This window comes from Scleropages formosus, chromosome 11, assembly GCF_900964775.1.
Source record: "Scleropages formosus chromosome 11, fSclFor1.1, whole genome shotgun sequence".
Taxonomy (NCBI): Eukaryota; Metazoa; Chordata; class Actinopteri; order Osteoglossiformes; family Osteoglossidae; genus Scleropages; species Scleropages formosus.
In genome coordinates, this window is record NC_041816.1 from 7008 (window position 1) to 26919 (window position 19912).

At 41.5% G+C, this 19912-nt stretch overlaps 2 protein-coding genes across 2 annotated transcripts; one reads left to right on the top strand and one right to left on the bottom strand.

Annotated features, from left to right (window-relative positions):
- Positions 1-221: 221 nt before the first annotated feature.
- LOC108934705 (lactase-like protein) lies at positions 222-7100 on the bottom strand. The gene is made up of 14 exons (XM_029256470.1): positions 6974-7100; positions 6464-6624; positions 6088-6175; positions 5889-5998; positions 5645-5773; positions 5445-5540; positions 3992-4046; positions 3698-3859; positions 3287-3561; positions 2993-3119; positions 2567-2766; positions 2187-2250; positions 574-618; positions 222-337 (listed from the first exon to the last, which is right to left on the bottom strand). The coding sequence occupies exons 1-14, from the start codon at positions 7098-7100 to the stop codon at positions 222-224; spliced, it is 1755 nt and encodes a 584-aa protein (XP_029112303.1).
- Positions 7101-9211: 2111 nt separating this feature from the next.
- crybgx (crystallin beta gamma X) lies at positions 9212-12757 on the top strand. The gene is made up of 6 exons (XM_018752754.1): positions 9212-9255; positions 9840-9888; positions 10181-10302; positions 11124-11259; positions 11716-11855; positions 12625-12757. The coding sequence occupies exons 1-6, from the start codon at positions 9212-9214 to the stop codon at positions 12755-12757; spliced, it is 624 nt and encodes a 207-aa protein (XP_018608270.1).
- Positions 12758-19912: the final 7155 nt, after the last annotated feature.

Sequence of the window (19912 nt, forward strand, 5' to 3'; positions counted from 1 at the left end):
ACCAGTAATTTAATATAAAAACACAATGCACAAGGACTTGGGGAGAATGCTTCTTATGTTTTTTGACAATAAACCAACAAGCATCATCTTCTGAGAATTCAGATACTCTGGTTATTTTCTTGCACTGTTTCAGAGACCACTTGATTGTGTTTGTGTGTGTGTGTGTGTGTGTGTGTGAGTGTGTGTGTCCAGCCATCAAACTGTGTCTGCAGAGTGTCCGACTAGTTGCGCCTGCGCAGTAGGAACATCAGGAAGACTGCGCTCAGGAGGATACACAGGGTGCAGACAGTGGGAACAACAATCTCTGTCACCATCTCCATGTGGCTGGTCAGGGGGTCTGAAACACACAGACAAAGACCTTCTCCATTGCATCTGCTCCACAATACCCTTTTCATGACCAATACACATTCAGGCATGCAGTCTCAATGCTGAATCAATGTTCCTTTGAGGTCTGTTGCATATGAGTTTATTTACCTGGGTATGTATGCCCAGAGCTCAAAGTTATGCTCAGCCCTCAAAGGGTTAATACTCTTCTAATTGCATATTTTTTGACAAGGGTTTGTGTGTGCTTACCATGAATAAGTCTTAGAATATTTGCAGCAGTAGTCCGCTGTTCCTCTATTAAAAAGAAAACATGACTGAGAGTTCATTGGAGCCACATTAACCCTTTGGGGACTGCAATGCCTTTTAATAACGGCAACGTGAAACCGAAAGAGAATAAGCTATCCTGATAAGAAATACAGTATGTAGGAACACCCAATTAGCTGTATTGAACTGCAAAGCGCTTGGTGAGTTTGACATGGTCCTTATTTTACCTCTGCAGGGAACCACACACATTTGTCTGTATGTCTGTGATGTTTGGTCCATTCACGGGATTCGCCCGACAACTGGCTCTGAATATTTATCTTTACATTTAGTTTTAAAACAAAAAGTCTTCTTACTTGTGATGGTGCTTCTAGATGTTCTTATAGGATCACTAGAGATGTGACCGTACTAATTAAAAAAGAATTTTGTGTCATAAGATGATCCTAATGTGAAACATCACAGAAATATGCAAAACAGGGAGAAATATCCTCTCAGGGCTGAATTTAGTGCGTGTTTAACTGCAGTGGTGAGCAACGGTGTTTTGGGTAAAAGGGCTTCTGTAATTATACAACATGAGATGCAATATAAATTTTGCCAGGTTTGAAAAATGTAATAACCCTTTGACTGTTTTAATCAGGAATGACTGATCAGGGAGCCCTCAAAGAGTTCAGTGTTCAGAGCAGAGAACTTGTCTCAGCGCCTCGTGGGGTGAAGTGATGAGAGGAAGTTCTCAATAGACACAATCCAGAAAAGCACAGCAAACACACGAACCACACATACCAACACACTCAGCTGGCAGCAACATTGTTTTGTAATTCCTCCATAAATCACTGTTGCAACCCACTCTTTCCTCAGGATTTTAGCGCAGTTACAGTATGTTCTGGAAGCTGTTGATCACCCTCTCTGGTTGTCCTCTAAGATATCAGTGCAGACAAAGCAATGCTGAGCCATGCGATGGTTATATTTATGTTAATGCTTGTTTTTTATGAGACACCTTCCAAGCCAGTAAGAGGATATCTATTGTCACCAAACCCTAGTACCTAAACTTCATCATGCACAGGCCAAACCTTTGGCTTTCCTGCATTTTCCTTATTTTCCTGGGATTTTCTTCTAGCTGGAGGGGCAAACAAAGAAAAATCCTGTTAGAGATGGAGGTAAGCTAATCTTCTGGCCTTTAGGTTTTCCGGCAGGTTCTGTTCATTGTTAAGAAATAAATACACTGGAAAGCTGCAATTATCCGAAAAAGTTTTAGGGTGCATGGATGCAAGAATGAAATATGCACCCTGTGATAGATAATACGTTTTTCGAGAAGGCTACATATCCAGATGTGAGTTCCAAGAAGCTGTCTTTATTCTGTGCTTTACAGAGCACAGATGACAACTGAGCTGGCCATGTCTTGTCAGCTTAGTTATTTTTTAAACCTCTGTATAATTTTAAAATATGGATAGATTTCAGTTTGCCTTGGGAGGCCATTCTTTTGTGATCGTGAGGTAACTTGGCTAAACTGAGAGGCAGAATATTTTTTTTTGTTTGCCCCGGCTAGTATTGCTCCTCTCTAGAGGAGTGGAAACAGCGGAAGGCCTGCGCTGATGAGTACTGACCTGCGGCTAGCAGCTGGTTGCTGGATGAGCAGGTTTCCGTGGCCTTCCGCTTCCAGCTCTCCACCTACAGTGGCCATTTCATAAAGAGTCATTCAGTCAGAATTCAAAGTCCACCGATCACACACAGCCATATACTGGATCACTGAATAATATCATTTACTATGTAAATGTTTGCAAATATGAATTCATCCTTTTTGCTTCTTAGTGATGCCCTCATAGACAGTGTGTATGTAATTTTACGTTTTGTATGGTGCAACTCCACTTTCTTTGCATTTTGTCTTGTGTATCCTGTAAATTAGCTAGAGTGGCAAGATACCAGAGCAGTGCCCCTCTCAAAGAAGTAAAGCAATGGGTTTTGCCAGTCCATCACAGAAATTCACCTCTCTCTGATTGGGGAACCCATTGGAGCTAATGATGCGCTTGTAGTAATGGACCGAGGCCTTGGGGTACCGCGGCTTGTTCTTGTTCCTGAAGTCCACGTAGTAAAGGCCAAACCTCTCGGAGTAGCCCTCGTCCCACTCAAACTTGTCCAGGAGTGACCACGCTGTGTATCCCTTCACATTCACACCATCTTTAATAGCTACGTGTTGAAGAGGAAAGCGAGAAAAGAGCCACTCTGAGCAACTTCAGACACCCAACAACTTCAGAGCATAGCAAACAGCTTTTAAGCATGTATTGCAAAGTGCTGAATTTATATTACCTTACATTATGGTACATGAACAATGGAGGGATACTGTGGACAGTCCAAGCGCTTCAGCAAACTCTTGCCTAATGCATGGCATCAGCACGCATGTGACACTGCTCACCTTTCAGCATCTCATTGATATAGTCTTTGTAGTATTGTATCCTCCAGTCATCGCAAAGCTCTGTACACATCATCTTCTCAGACACACCGTTCTCCGTTATGTAGATCATTGGGTTCCCATACTGAGTCTAGACAAGAGATGGGATTTGCTGCTGTGGACGGAATGTGTATGGCTCTGTAAGGATGTTTCTATTTGAGGAAACGCGAGATGACTGTAGACAGATATGCGTAGTGTATTACTGGAGTAGAAACTTCAAGAACACCAAAAAAGAAAGATGTCCCAGGTGCAACAAACCTTAACAAAGTTGAGCAGGCGACGGAACCCCCAGGGAACAGAGTAGAGCCACTCGGAGCCGGGGTCCGGCCAGCGGGGGTCCACTAGCTCTGCCAGATCACGGTCAGTGAAGTAGCTGTTGCCACGGTTTGCTGGAAAGTTCTTCTGTGTGATGTAACGTGTGGTAAAGTGGCCTATGCCCAGAAAGTCACAGGTGCCCTTGATGTAGCTTTTCTCCTGTGGTGAGAAGGTCGGCAGCCGTGAGCTCCCCAAACCCTGCTGGGCACTCTTTCTCCCTGGGGGTGGAAGAAACACAGGCCTCTGAGTGAGATTCTTCATACTGTGATCAATGTGCACTAACACACATTGAGCCTGTTCAACACACTTTGCTCAAGTCTTTAAGCTAGTTTGCTGGAATGTTGTGTGTCTTGCCTATGTAGTCCTTCATCACTTGAGGGTAGTCTCCATGAAACAGAGGTGTAGCAAACCAGCCCAAGTAGAACTGGACATATCTTTCAGCAGCTTCAATGTCCTTCTGGTTAGTGAGGTCCACTGGCTCTCCCCAGTCACCAGACAGAGATATCCCAATGAAGCCTGCAACACTCACATGTTACTAAATGGGTCCAGTGTCTGAAACACAGCTGAGCTCATATTCAGTGCCGCACTCCGGAGTTTGAGACCGGAGCCATTGTTAGTGTCAGAGAATTGGTTTCAGGTTCATACTACCTTTCTGCTTGTTTCGCCATTGAGTGTCGTATGTATGCCAAACCTTAGCATGGGCCTGGGATGGAGGGAACGCAAACAGAAAGTTCAGAGAAATACTGACAGATTCGGTCCATTTGAGTCTGGAGACTTTCAGGTCCCAATTATGAAAGACCCTTCTGTTCTATGTAACGGCCACATTTTCCATATTTTTCACAGATGATTTAAAAAAAATGTTTCTTTATTGAAATCACGTTAAAGTTAACACAAGATGACTACACACACACACACACACACACACATTTTCAGAACCGCTTGTCCCATACGGGGTCACGGGGAACCAGAGCCTACCCGGTAACACAGGGCGTAAGGCCAGAGGGGGAGGGGACACACCCAGGACGGGACACCAGTCCATCGCAAGGCACCCCAAGCAGGACTTGAACCCCAGACCCACTAGAGAGCAGGACTGTGGTCCAACCCACTGCGCCACCACGCCCCCCGACCACAAGATGACTATTCAAGGGTAATGTTCAGAATTAAATACTGATGTTAGATATATATGTTACATGTAAAGGTAAACATTAATGAATGTAGATACACAATAAGTGTATATGTTAAATGTAGAGGTACATGTTCAATATACACACACATTATCAGAACCACATCTCCCATATGGGGTCGCGGGGAGCTGGAGCCTAACCCGGCAACACAGGGTGCAAGGCTGGAGGGGGAGGAGACACACCCAGGACAGGACACCAGTCCATCACAAGGCACCCCAAGCGGGACTTGAACCCCAAACCCACCAGAGAGCAGGAGCCAGTCCAACCCACTGCACCACCACCACGGATGTTAAATATACATGTTCATCAAAACAGCATGCACGCAGAGTAGCAAACAATTAAGAATCCTTAATTCCTTAATAATAATAGAAGTTTCACAATGAAAACAGGATATAACATTTTAAACAGTAACCTGATTAAACAATATGGGAATTATAATAAAATAAAACAATCTCTAAAATTTCCTTGTGTTTTAATGATGGAAGACATTAACATCTACACTACTGGACATTTTCATGGAAGTCTCTTTCCATATTCATAATTATTGAGAGACTGAAATATATGAAAAAAGAGAATAAATCCAAAACTTTGAAATTTACATGTAAAATGAGGTCATCTTTATATTAGCATATAGCACAGAATTCACAAATAATATAATTTAAAACATTACCCATAAAAATACTCACACTACTTTATTTTTACTCTTACTTGGGTTAAAGTTAGGTTAGGATTAACGACCTGATGTTATGGTTGTTATTAAGTGTGGCAAATTTTACTTTAAATATGATAAATGGGAAAAAATTCCAGTACCTCAGAACACAGAAATTTTTACATTTGGCCAAACATAGAGAGAAGGACAATATGCCTATTCAATAATGGCATCCGATTAAGATAGACAGTGACAGTAGCAGTCTAACCTTTATCATGTTGTGGGCAGCCCTGTAAGCTCCAGTGCCTTTCAGCCTCAACCCTGGGGCATGCTCCCCCGTCTCATAGCCCTCCACAGCAATGGACTAGAGTAGATTCAACGTCAAACGCATTCACAGTGAGCACCTGAGAAACGTTTGTCCAAAAAGAAGTAGAGTTTTTGACAACATCTAAAGTTCAGGTGACGTACCCATGGATTGTTGAACGTGATCCAGTATTTCACCCGGTTCCCAAATCTTTCAAAGCACAAGTTGGCGTAGTCATTGAAGTAGTTGACCATGCTGATGTTCTGCCATCCACCATATTTCTCCTGCAACACCTGCCCAAATGCAAGATGAAGAAGAATCATCAGTTTCAGTTATGATTCAAGTGATGCACATATAAACAAACTGTTTTCTAACTGCAATCTGTTTGATGCCTACAGAATAGATTACCTGTGGCAAATCCCAATGATACAGGGTAACAATGGGGGTTATCTTGTTCTCAAGAAGAAGATCTATCAAGTTGTCATAGTACTTTAATCCTCTCTCGTTGATATGGTCTGCTGCAGAAACAGTGAAAGTGCTCAACATCCTTCCCATTACACATCCAAAAGGAGAATTGTTTTCTGGAGAAAATGTAATTGTTTCTTACATTTAATTCCAGTTGGTATTATTCTGGGCCAGGAGATGGAGAAGCGATAGTGGTTTAATTTTAGGTCTTTCATTAAGGCAATGTCTTCCTGAGCAGGGAGACGGAAAGTTGAATGAACACAGAGAGCTTTAGCACTGCGAGGAATCTGAGTACTACAGCTGTGCATGGTATGAATCTGTACTCTTGCATGTCTCTTTCATCTCCGCAATGCCTTCAAATGTGGTAAAGCATACAGTGGGGATGAATTTGGGAATGGAGTGACACCCAACTTTACTGGGACACTTGTTACTTTCCTGTGTAGTTGCCCTTGTTTTACTCGCTGAACACACGTAGCTTCGTTATCCTCGAAGCATTTCATCTCTATTACTGTGCGTACCTTGACTTTGTAGTAGCCATCGCAAGAGGAGTCTCCGGTGTCGTTGAAAGCTACTTTCCCCTTTTTGTGAGAAAACACATCCCAGATGCTTATTCCTTTGCCATCTTTGTCCCAGGCCCCTTCTGTCTGATAGGCTGAACTGCCGGCTCCCCACGAAAATCCTTGTAAAGATTACAGGGTGATGGGAACCAGAAAGGATATGAAACATCTTCTATAACCGGTGGTCTTTTAACAAAGAGAACTGTGGCACAAAGAATAAACTATGCATCCTATTCATCGCAACTCTGACTTGCTGTTGTGCTCTGCAAAGTATGCATATGTTCATCTAAACTCGGGTCTACGGCTGCCACCTGAACTAGCCACTAGCAGGCAATATGAAAAGAACTCATGAATAGCATGTGTCGTTTATCTGCTGTACTGGAGACTGCAGCTGACACTGGGAGGCACTGTTTTTGGTGGTGCCTGCCGTTATGTTGCTGGTTACATGCAGGCTGCACACAGGCAACATACCAGTTGGAAAAGAGCCATAATAGAAGGAGCCGCGGTCGTTCTTTGTCCAGTCGAAGTCCTCAGCCGCAGACAAACACAGCACCAGCACAAGCACATGGCACAGCGTGAGCACGCAGCGCGGCAGCATTGTCAGCATCATACCCCAGGGAGTTCGTGTTCTCGTCCTCGCACTTCCGTGTCCCACCTGCACACAGAGAGCACTACTCTCAGTGGTCCAGTACCAGCAGCTCTTTCTGTGACCTGCTGCAAGGCCAACTACTGTTCTAATCACAATGAGTTCTGCAGATCTGGCCACAACACTATTTCTCACTATATATTAAGCTACCTTAAAAATGTTCTCTTCACAAAATGTCCCCACGGTTACTCATAACCACAAAAGCTGCCGCCCGGTAGAAAGTTAAAAGAAAATTTGTTGCCACTTGAATTGCCTTGTACATAAAGCAGATGAAATGATGAAACGAAAAGACATGCTGTCATCAGAACTTGTAAAGTAAACCTAGGAACAATGACAGTGATCAGCGTGCGTCGTCCTACACTGGATTCCCTCATTTACTGTCATTCAGCGCAAGGGCTGAGTAGCACAAAGACAAGATTACATTGGAATTCAACCCTACTATAGAAGGTAAACCGTAACATGGGTTCTTTTGTTTATAGCTCGAAATGCAAAAATTAAAAGGAAAAAAATCCACCAAAAACAACAAAAACAATAAACACAGAGCACAGCACCTGCCTTATACAGAAAGATCCCAATCTAAAGCCCAAGGAATCTTTTCAGAAGAGCAATGCAGTTCAAGAGCCTTGATTTATTTTAAGTGAATGAACTTACATTGGTGTAAAAGATGTAAATCATTTCAAAGCATACCTAGGTAAATATACCTTTGTGCAATGTAATGCAACAAATGATAAAATGATGTCTAAAATATCCGATCCGTTTATCATTCTCCCTCTTACCTGTTACTCAGCCTGCATTTGTCCTGACTGGAAACTGTAACTAGAGAAATGTATCACGAGTGTCTTCATCCCCTGGACCTGATTTACCTTTGCGGGACACCTCTCTGGCTCCACAATAAGCACACTACTGCTGTCAGTGAAGCAGCACAGAAACTTCTAGCAGTCTGTGTCCCATCCAGGGGTCGCGTGACACCGCATTCAGATTCAATGGAGTGTGAGCGCAATTTGCAAAGGCAAACAGATCTTTTAGAAACACGGGATTCCCTCTGTAAGCAAAGTTGATTTTGGCGAGATTGATCCACATGTGTGTGCTGGGACAAAGGCAATGGGGCTTGGAATAAGCGATTAATGGCAAGGTGCAGATCTGCCTGGTTGGGCCGATCCAAGCAATAGAGTATAAATAGATCGGTTGAAAAACAATAAGCCTTTGTTGCTATAATCACGCAACATGTGAAACACTTAATCAGAACAGTACTTAAAACATGAAAGTTTGTTTCTTAAAAAATACAGTTTGCTGTCATCACTTTGCTATCCCTAATATCCACTAGTAATGAGAACACTTAAAAACAGCTTCATTTATCCTATTCACTCATAAAACCATAGTCATATACTTTTGTCATTGTTGATTAAAAAATATTTTGATATTTCAATATTAAAATAGCTTCAGGGTGGCATTTTAAATGCAACCATAAGTTCCTTTGTATTTCCACAATTCTGATTGAACTGATAGAATTGTATTTCTACATTAATTAGTCAGCACAATTTTCATATCTAAGACATAATTGACCTTGTAAGCAGAGCTGAGAAGAATGTATATGAAGGGGTTGCAGAAAGAAGGTCCCTTGTTACAGAGGAATAAAAATCACTCACGATACTGTGGCGTGCATTGGAAAGTGGTACATGTCTATTGATGGAAGCCCATTGTTTGCTTCCTGTCATGATGCTACCCTTTTAAAAGCTGAGGTGTTTCAGAAGCGTTCTGCCCTGAGCGTGAGCACAGCCTCCATTGAAAGGTAGACCACATTGTTTAAACCTGTTTGGAAAATGCTGAATTGTTGGAGAAAAAGTGTTTGCACTGCACTCCACATTTGCATGAGCTGGTGAATCAATCGGTCGAGGCCCGGTGTGGGGGGCAGGTGTATGGTGCAGGTTGTAACCTGTATTTAGCATATCAATATAGCCAGGGCCCGGAGAGAGTAGCAGAAGGACTCTGCACATTCTAGCATCACACACATTCACCTCACCTGCAGTATTTAAAGGCCCTTTTCTGGGCCTCGCAGAGTTGACATGAACATCTTTACTAAGGTCCCAGGATTAGCCCTCCAAACCAGGTATGTCCAGAGTGCTGTGCTGAAGACAAGAGATAAGGATTGCTTGTGGTGGGCTAGCGGAAGGGGCCATGGTTGCTGTCTCCCCCACAAGGGAATACACCTCTATCCCCGGAGTCATGGAGGACACACATGTCAAAAAACAAATTCACACACGTCGTGCCACATGCAAGTCAAGCTACGTTCCTTCAAATCAGGAAAAGGCCAACCTGAGCGTCTCTCAGTGATACTGGAAGTGAACCAGTAGCGTCTAAACACAGCGGTATTAAGTAAATGGATGTAAAAACTTCCTAAATCCTCTTTCTTACAGATCTCTGTGTCAGACATTTACTTAACTAAGCCAGACGCTTAGTCTTATTATACATGAGAACAATGCCCCTAAAGGAGAACATAAAAGTTCAGTCCTAAATGTTGATATTATATGTGGATAAGTCAACAAGTGTCTGCAATAATTCTAATGAATACTTTTTGACTTACCCTCATAAAATGAAACGGAGCTTGCCCAAAAAACTGAAATGACTATGTGCACTGAACACATAGGTCTCCTTGCATTAATGGCACTAATGAGCATGTGCTTTTCCCCACAGCAAGCTGGGGTCTGTGCTCCAACGTGCTTTCTACGGGTCCAGTGGCAGGGTGAGTGCCATCTGTATATGTGCCCTTGTCCTTTCATTTGGTCACATGAGAATGGATTTATACCAACTACATGTTTTGCACAATTTGAATAAATGCTAATGGTATATGGAGAGAGAATTATTCAGTTACAACAGATTTTTGCAAATAATTTCTCAGTCATTTATTGAACATGAGTTTGCATGAGTCAGAACACTTTAGAATGAGAATGCAGGACAATGGATGAGAATCACAGAGCTGCCTAACCAAGATCTGTCACTGTGTGTGTATGTGCGTGGCCATGTGTGATCCTCAGGTGACCCTCTTTGAGCAGAGGAACTTTGCTGGCCGACAGCTGGACCTGAGTTCTGACTGCCAGAAAGTCAGTGAAAGGAACTTCCCAGAGAGATGCAATTCCGTGCAGGTGGAGAACGGAGCGTATGTACTTTACCAGCTGGGCCTGCGCCGGCTGCCGTGCTTTGGTTCCTTCTACCCTCAATTCCCCTTTCCTTAAAGGCCTCATTTATACATTTGAGACAAATACTAGGCTTCAGTTCCAATCAAATGATGTTGTATAATGATGCTCTCTGCTTTCATTGATGCTGCAGGCAAACCTGACCGCATTATAAATGTAAATCGCAAATAGCAGGAACAGTGAGATAAAGGCCTGGCTGAAAAGAGTTCATTATCAGACCTGGCTCTTATTGAAATTTTATGATTAAGTAGCATTGTTTCATTTTTTTTTAATTTATTAATCAGTATTAATTTGACATTAATTCAGTCTGCTGCAGGAATGCTCCAGGTTACGGTCTGCGTAGACAGCCATTTTCTCCTCTGTGAAATTTGGGTTAATGATGTTACATTCTACCCACGGCGATCATGTAAAGATTAATCATGACAAGATAAAACCCTTGAGGGTGATACTAATAATAAAATAATTGAATGAGTTTTTTCTCCACCACGGTGCTTGTAAATATTTTTCTGTCTACTGTCTATCGCCTGCTTCAGCTCAGTTTATCGTAGATGAAACCTTTTGGAGCTCTGTAATATTTTACTCAGTTTGAGTCAGTCTTTTTATAGAATATAATGATCTACTGATAACTTTTGTGAAATTATATTTGTTGGAATATTATAGATTGGATAGGATGTTGCTGAACTCCTTTTTTGTTCAGCTGACTAGGCCTTGTTCTTACTTTGCTCCACACAACATGCTTGCTGTTGTTGTTTCTTCGTGCCTGAAAGTGCTCCCCATCTCACAGGTGGGTAGGATATGAGAACGAGAATTTCCGTGGACGGCAGTACCTATGGGACATGTCAGACCGGGGGGAGTACAACTCCTGTGACAAGTGGGGTGCACAGATTGACCGCATCTCCTCTGTGCGCTCAGTCAAACAGGTAACCCCAACCCTAAGCCTTTGCTTAAAAGGAATGCTTGTCACTCAGTGGCACAATAGGTTACTATGCAGTACTATAATTTAGTATTACCAGCAGTATCATATAATTCAGCATCAATACATTTTTATGCTTAAATATGACTTTTGAGAAGAAATCCTGGGAAACCAAGCCTAAACAGGGTGGTAGGGGGATGAGTATATGTCTAGAGCAGATACTTAAGGCACACAGAGCAGAAACATATGTGTCTTGCCTCCCATCTCCCTTCTTCCGTTTGGCATCTCTTTTTCCTTCATCTCCTTGTGTCTCCCTCTGATCCCATGTATCTCCTTGCATTTGTTTTGTTTTTCTATCTCTTTATGTCCTTTTTGCATCTCCATGTATCCCTCTATGCTTCCTTGAGTTTCCATCTGTTTCCCTTTGTCTCATATTGTTCCCTTTGTCTCTCATTGTCTTTAGGACAGCTCCCCTCCAAGAGCCCAGCTGTTTGAGCGGGCTGGTTTCTCTGGGAAAAAGGCCGAGCTGCAGGACGACATTCCCAATCTGATGAGCCGTTTCAACATGAATAGGGCTGTGTCCATCCGCATCCTGGGTGGGGCGTGAGTATTTCCACTCTCAGTTTTTCGGTCAGACTCCCATATCCTCCTACAGACTACATTGAATGCTGTTTAAGAGCAAGCAAACATCAGGTGTACAGAAGGCCACTTCTAGATGAGATTCCATCTAACTTAAATTCCGAATCAAAAGAAAATAACAGAACCTTTCAACCTAAATAAATAATGCAATTTTGATCTCTTCGTTTTCAGCTAAATTTAAGCTTGTTATATATAAAATGTACACCGACCATAACATTGGCATCATCCATCCATCCATCCAGCCATAAATTATTACTAACATTATTAGCATTTTAAAAAATAACCTCCTGAATTTACACTGACTTTGTAGAGACTCTTTCCAATACAAATTTACAACTTCCAAAAACTGGTCTTACTCAGGTAAAACCAAACAGAAAAAACAAGCAGACCTGGTAGGTAAAGCAGTCTAAAAGTGACAGCGAGGACACTTATTACAGTGTTTTATCATATACTGTACTGTTATTACCTACTCCAGTGTGCATTTGGGCTTGTAACCTAAAGGTTGGTGGTTGGAGACCCACTCTTTGCTGCAGTTGCAGTATCCTGGAGAACTTGAACTTCTACTGTAAAAAGCAAGAAATTGCTGCAGTAAAAATCTCCGTGGGTCAAATGGGTCAAATACTGTAAGTTACTTTGGAAAAAAGTGTCAGCTAAACAACACATTAACTGTAGATATTGTGTCTTTGTTTGAGTTGTATTTTAGCGCTGTGTCCTGTTCTTGGTCTGTTTGCAGCTGGGTGGTGTACCAGGAGCCCAACTACAGAGGACACCATTACGTGCTGGAGAAAAGGGACTACAACAGTTACTCTGACTGGGGGGCACAGGCCAGCACTGTTGGGTCCATCCGCCAGGTTCGATTCAACTGAACACCCTTAATGGCGTTACTCCTTCAACACACCATGCCAATAAGCTGTCTGAGTTTTTTCTATACAGCCTGTTAGAAAGCCATTTTTAAAAATAAATTGCTATACAAACCTGAACAAACTTGTGCTTTTATGGTGTTTCACATTCAGTATTCACTTTTTAAACATTGATGCTCCGTGATAAACTGACATGGTAGTCATAAATCAAGAGAATGAGCTTCAACCTGAACTTTAAACTTTTTATGTATTCTTCAAATGTATGTAAATGTACTTGAATTAAATTCAAAGCTCATAAAATTGAAAGGATCCTGGTTTGAAAATCTTTAATATGTAAATCCACAGCGAAGCAGTAAAATATCATAAACTTTAAAAAAAGTAAGTAAAAAAGCACTATTAAAAGAAGCTTTACCAAACTTAGCTGCTGGAATTTCAATCTTTATCAGTTACAAACATATCAAGTGTTACCGGGAGCCATTGAGAAGCCACAGTGAGAGTTACTGCAAAAATAAGAATAAGAAATGATACACGGGAGGATAGTTCGTCTTTCAGGATATCTTTCTCAAACTCATATTAAATTTTCAAATGCATAGTATTTGATCATCTCTCAAAAATGTGTTCCTTTTCACTCAATACAGAAAATGAGTTTTTCCTCAAACCAAGTACAAAAAAGTATCCAGAAATATAAACATTATACAATTTTGGAAGGTGACCATGTTCACACTTTACTAATTCAGTTCTATGGTTCATTCCACCTTATCCAATACATTCATACATCTATGACATTATGATCTTTAGTGTGGCTCCCTATGGGAAATTCAACATTACAGTCAACATTCCACTTATGCTTCAAACACAGTTCCAGTAATCAGTTACAGAAAATTACAGTAATAGCAAATGATACAAATCATGAATGTTACTTAATATTTAAAGACAAAGTTGGAGGACAGCTGGTAGCATAGTAGTTAGAATGTATGGAAATGTATTTAAATTAAATTGCCTTTGGACCCAAAGATTACAGGTTCAAATCTCACCTCTAGCTGTAGTACTCTTGAGCAAGGTACTTACCTTAAATTGCTCCTGTAAAAAAATTGTCCAGCTGTACAAATGGGTAAATAACTGTAGGTATCTTAACATTGTAAGTTGCTTTGGTGAAAACACACTTTTTCTGAACCGCTTGTCCCATATGGGGTCGCGGGGAACCAGAGCCTACCCGGCAACACAGGGCGCAAGGCCGGAGGGGGAGGGGACACACCCAGGACGGGACGCCAGTCCGTCGCAAGGCACCTCAAGCGGGATTCGAACCCCAGACCCACTGGAGAGCAGGACCTGGTCCAACCCACTGCGTCACCGCACCACCGCTTTGGTAAAAAGCATCAGGTAATTGAATAAATACAAAACACTGTTACCTTTGCATCCATGTTCTGTCACTGTGTAAACCTGAGGTATAGACTTGATCAAAGTGCACTGATGTTAAAGTAATCTGACATAGTAAATAGCAAAATCCTATCTGGTTCTATCACTGCTAACAATTCTCTAGTGAATGGCAAAAACAGCAACAAAATGCTAACTGGTGCTGGCAAAGCTAGAAGTTTTTAAAACATCTTTAGTCTAAAACTATAAGTGCTATGAAGTCTTCAACTACATTTTGCCAGCGTATGAATACATACGGGATCTTCACTTGTTTCAGAAAACAGAATGTGTAACATCCAGTTTTATTCATTAAAAGAAAAATGCATTGTCATTTCTAATACTCAGTTGTCACGTCCATCAGATAAAGTAAGAAAAGTTTGTACAATATTATAAATGTCATAAAAGTTAGACTGGTCAACCTTTTGTCCCAGTTATAAACCTATAAATTCAGTTTGCTATGGACCCAGGCATTTTTGTATGACTTACATAGTTTTGAACATTACCCACTTCTCAAAAAAGGATTAAAAGATGAGACACAGGACAATGGCTTGACACTCAGGATCTCCCTTTCAAACTGGGGGAATTTTCTTCTTCTCCACTTACAGCACCTCTTGTGCCAACCGCTATCACAGCCCCCGCTGCTCATGGTCAGAAAACCTCACATAGTATACAAATGATATGATTCATAAGATTGATACAGATTTTATGATTGAGTCTACACCTGAGTTTGTAGATTAAAACAAATAAAATAATACACTAACAGGGAAAAAAATAATACATTACCACAAATATGAGCACACATTGTGTGTATCACACAAGTATAAAAAATGTAATATATAGCAGGCAAAAAAAAGATGCATCTAATTCAAATATATGTAAGAAAGTATGTGTGCTGGTCTATTTGCTCAGTTTTCAGACAATTTATCTCACTCTGTGTTTGTGTTACACGAGAAGACCTCAGTGTGAGGGTGGTCAGCTCTGCCGTGTCATGCTTTGCCGTTATCTGCTGTAGTTGCGTGCAATATCTGTACTCTGCGTGCCAAAGCAATGCCATCCACACACACACACAGCTGGCACACTCTGGCAAGGTAGAGCAGCCATAGTTAGCGATGCCTGCAACTGAGCTGTGACTGGTCTGAGAGGTGCCCACAGCTGACAGGCTTCTGTGTTGGGACTACAGAATGGTGACTCCTTTGATTCAGAGATGCAAAGACCTACATCCTGCATGGCTAGGACTTTTCTCAGATGATTGAAGTTAGATGCTTATGCTACGTACTGTGACGAAAGAAAACAGAAAGCATTACCTCGGGCATTAACATCAATGCAAGTCCAAAGGGCTTCATTAAAGTTTGATTAGCAAAAGGGTCGACAAAGGCCACAATGCAGAGACTAGATACAGAATAACCTTTAGTATACATACTGTGCAAAGAGGCAGAGCCGCACAGGGTCAAGACGGGTCCTGCATCGTGGGGTATTGAAAAAGGTCTACATGGACAGGGCTGGAGTTCTCTGAGGACTGAGCATCATAAGTTCATGTGTCACAAGCACTAGGATCTGCCTTTAAAGCTCAAATTATGTCCCCCTTGTCTCCACAGAGCTGAAAACAACATTAAGGTCCTTTTTTATCTGTCTGGCCTCTTCATCTGAGTGAGGATGGAAACAAGCTGGGTAGCGGGGCAGTTGAGTGTTGTGTTTCTCGAGCGGTGAAACGCTTGATGGCAGCTCTGCCTGAGGAATGCAGTGTTGGGTGTGTTTGAGGGGCCCCAGGAAGGATAACTGAAAGGGGGGGGTTGGGGGGGTTTCATCCCAGTACAATGTAGTAAGGAAGTTATGACTCAATTTTGAGAGAGGCTTTCTAAGGCCTTTTATTGCACACATGAAACATATTCTTAAGCTCTGATCAAATGGAAAGATGTATAACATGCAGACAAAGAGAGGGGATAGAGGAACATTGCATGAAAACTGGAATACATTTGTAGTATGTTTTATTTATGGAAACTTTTTTTAAACATAAATTAAGTGAGAGAGTCAGAAAAGAAATAGGAATAATTAAATGAAGCATCTGGACATTTTTTTTTAAATTATTTATATTTTCAGTAATATTCTGTCGGTAGCCTTGCAAACATTTTTGATTGGACATGAACAGCGGTTTTGTTGCTCCTGTAAAGGAGATTGAGTTCGGGTTTGGAATGTGAGGAGCTTTTTCTTTCAAAAGAACAGATATTTGGTGTCACTGACATAGAAATATCAAAATACTGGCAAACTTTAAAAGACCTTTTGTCACCACATGGTTATCTTGACAATGTCTCATGAAGCTAACATATGGTGAACGTGTGCAAATACACAGCAACTTTTCTAAATTATCATCAGCAAATATTGCTAGCTTTCACCTTCTGAGTTTACTTGTGTCCTCATGTGAACCAGGGTACACACACACACACATTTTCAGAACCGCTTGTCCCTTACGGGGTCACGGGGAACCGGAGCCTACCCAGTAACACAAGGCGTAAGGCCGGAGGGGGAAGGGGACACACACAGGACGGGGCGCCAGTCCGTCACAAGGCACCCCAAGCGGGACTCGAACCCCAGACCCACCGGAGAGTAGGACTGCGGTCCAACCCACTGCGCCACCGTACCCCCTTGAACCTGGGTATATGCAGACATATGTATAGTGTTAACTTGTTCCAGCTTGATACTATTTTCTGGCCAAAAAATGTAAGATATATGAATATCAGTGAGGTTGTTTAGAGCACCAATCCAAAGGATGATCAAAAATGTAAAACAACTAATCTTTCACAGGCTTTCTGTCTGTGGAATCCTTTTTATTCGGATTTATAGTATCACTCTGAGAAGAGACTACAAGATGGACAGATAATAAAGTCATTACACAGTTCATAGTTTTTCTCTTTGAAAGACTAATGTTGCTCTGCTGCAAATGTAAGTACATGCATTTCTGTGTCTTGAAACACTAGTCCATGTTTGAACCACTCTATATAAATCCCCAACACTCTGTGTGAGCACAGGTCATTTGGTTACCCCAATGAAACCTGTTAATGGTCCAGTTTGTCTCATCACTTCCAGGCTAGGACTTTTTAGTGCTTCAGAAATCACCACAGGGCCTAGTTACCTAGTGCTCAGGGGAATTGCTGGTCGAAGGGCATCATTCAGTGTTTTGTACTGATGAAACTTATTCTTCTTTGAGTATTGCTTTTGTATTGATTATAAAATTGATTGTGTTTAAGTAGGCAAGCACTCCTCACCATCTATTCATAGAATTGATTCAAAGAAAAGTCAGTTACAAAACCTCATTACAAATTACAGAATTTTTAAAGAACCCCTAAACATCCTTAGAGACAGCACAATAGCTGTGGGGGAAGACAAGACTATAGTACTTATGAATGTATGTAAAACAGAAGGGACTTTATGTATTGTTAATACTGTTGTCACACTGCAATCAAGAACAATTACCAAGAGGAGGCAACTGACAAAGGCCAGAGTGATCAGAGTAAAATCCTTGTGGGAATGGATTGGAATATCTATGAAGGAGGTGTGATGTTGATATGATATGGTCTGAAAAGATGACAGAGAAGCCCAAGAATCCTAGCTGAAACTTTAACCTACCTGACCACCCATACTTTGCCTTCATTCACTCCTTTTCTCCTTTGCTGAAACTTGAATTAACCAAAGAATACCCCATCACCCTTTTGTCCTTGCCCCTCCGACAAAAAGTCCTACCCTCTGCAGAGTTTTCTTGAGTGATTAATTATACTTTCTTTCTCTCTCCCATCTGCGTCTCTTCCACCATGTATTTACACTAGTTCACTTGCACTGGTAACGCTCTGCACTCTGACCCCCAGAGTGCCAGTATTAAACAGCCCAGTAATGTTGAATCTACAGGGGGTGGAATTTGTCGCTCTTTTCTTCTTTTACTTTTCCTAATGCTCATTAGCAGTGGGAGCAGTGGGGCTGCATCCTGTTTCTTTTGTGTGAATGTATTTGTTAAAAGCTGATGTCAAAATGAAAGTTTTATTAACCTTTAAGGGCAACATTTTAATCTCTTTTCTAAGTCCAAAACAAAACAGAGTAAATGGTGAGTCTAAAGTCAAAACTTCTGACATATACTGTATATTTGCTGATAAAAACAAATCTAGAAGTGTCAAAGAAAAGAGCTCTGTGTTGTGGAGGCAGAAGGGCTTGGATATTTTCAGTGGTATAGATAGATAGATAGATAGATAGATAGATAGATAGATAGATAGATAGATAGATAGATAGATAGATAGATAGAAGTTATAGGGAGTAACCTTGTAGTTGCGACTTGCTCGTGTAGCCTCTGTGCCTCTGCTTCAGGAACAGGGTGATGGGAGGTGGCTAAGCTGCTCCTATCATTTGATCTAAATCAAATATTGGCTGAGAGGGCAGGGACATTCTTGGCATTCTTGACTGGGAGACTGCAGGATGTAAACCACGTTTCCAGATTTCCTCCAGTCTTCCACTCCCTCTCTCTCATTTACTAAAGATATGCTTCTCCACAATGCCAGCACCCCCTGCCTTGCCCAATATAATGACAGCCCCTAAGCTCTGAACTCTAACCTCATTCCGAAGACACACAGAAACACTTTAGTCACTTTAGGACTTACTCATTACCTACATTAATGTACCTGGCAAATGTTGACATTTATCAAATAAAATCATGGTAGGGATGGCTGCTTGCTGTTGTCAGCTGTGTTTTTTCTTCCCGTCATGGAACACCAGACAGCCTGTGCACAGGCAGAGCTGATGGGAAGTATAGCAGGGAATGAGGTCTGAACAGTTCACAGGACTTTAAAAAGTGTCATGATGGTTGCAGAACTACCATTGCATAAGGAACAGGTAGTGTTACTGAGAAGTTCACCGATGTAACTTGAAGGCTTTTGGGTGCATTCCTGAAAGGATCCCTGCTGTAGTACCCTTGAGAACAGTAGATAACCTACAACTAAAATAGTAAAATACCCAACTGATATTTTTAGAGAAAAGTTGTAATTGTAAAATAATAACTTGAGCAGAAAAATCAAAGCTTTGGACCTTTACATTAGTCATTGGAACAGTACTTAATGCTACTGAGTAGTGAATGTCACTGACCCTGTGCATAGGAAGAGCTCATGCATGAAGGTTCTCAGTGCCTGCCCTGAATGTTGGCAGCGGTCAGAGTAGCAGTGTGTGGCTACAATGATTCTGTCGACAGGTGGAATGTATTAAGATAGCGACAAAACCATTCATTTACAGGCACCACTGTTGCTGAGGTTTAGCACCCACAGTCCAAGTGTAACCATGTGGAAGAGGCAGTTGCGTGTAAATGGTGTAGCAACTGCATTGAAGACTTTGATCATGTAGTGCGTGGACAACCCTGAACATTAGGAACGCTCAAATATCTTGTCTGATATTCTGCCTGCACAAACTGAGAAATTCTGTACCTTTGAGTCACAAATTAGCAGTTATCTGGATTTATTTTTGCAAGATGTGCATTGTTGCTGGTCAGTCCCTCTGCATTCCTTCATGCTAGTCCTGTGGTTGGTTGTGCTAACTTGCAAGTTAACACTTCTTCGAAAACATCATAGTGAATACTGGTTGCAACAGAATCAGGGGAATGCCAATTTGGCATTTGCCATTCATGGATATTTTCAAAGGATTGAATCATTTTGGTCACAATAAAAATGTCAAGTTAATTTTGTGGTATAATCAGCAGTCTGCTAAGAAGCTCTACTAATGCTA

Bases quoted from the DNA above. Each gene is read 5' to 3' on its own strand.
- LOC108934705 (XM_029256470.1), bottom strand. From the start codon at position 7,100: ATGCTGCCGCGCTGCGTGCTCACGCTGTGCCATGTGCTTGTGCTGGTG. The intron at 4,047-5,444 runs GTTAGACTGCTA...CCTCCATCCCAG, and splicing joins CTGCCCACAACATGATAAAG to GCCCATGCTAAGGTTTGGCA. The intron at 3,120-3,286 runs GTTTGTTGCACC...TCTCTTGTCTAG, and splicing joins GCCTGCTCAACTTTGTTAAG to ACTCAGTATGGGAACCCAAT.
- crybgx (XM_018752754.1), top strand. From the start codon at position 9,212: ATGAACATCTTTACTAAGGTCCCAGGATTAGCCCTCCAAACCAG. The intron at 9,256-9,839 runs GTATGTCCAGAG...TTTTCCCCACAG, and splicing joins GGATTAGCCCTCCAAACCAG to CAAGCTGGGGTCTGTGCTCC. The intron at 11,260-11,715 runs GTAACCCCAACC...CATTGTCTTTAG, and splicing joins CTGTGCGCTCAGTCAAACAG to GACAGCTCCCCTCCAAGAGC.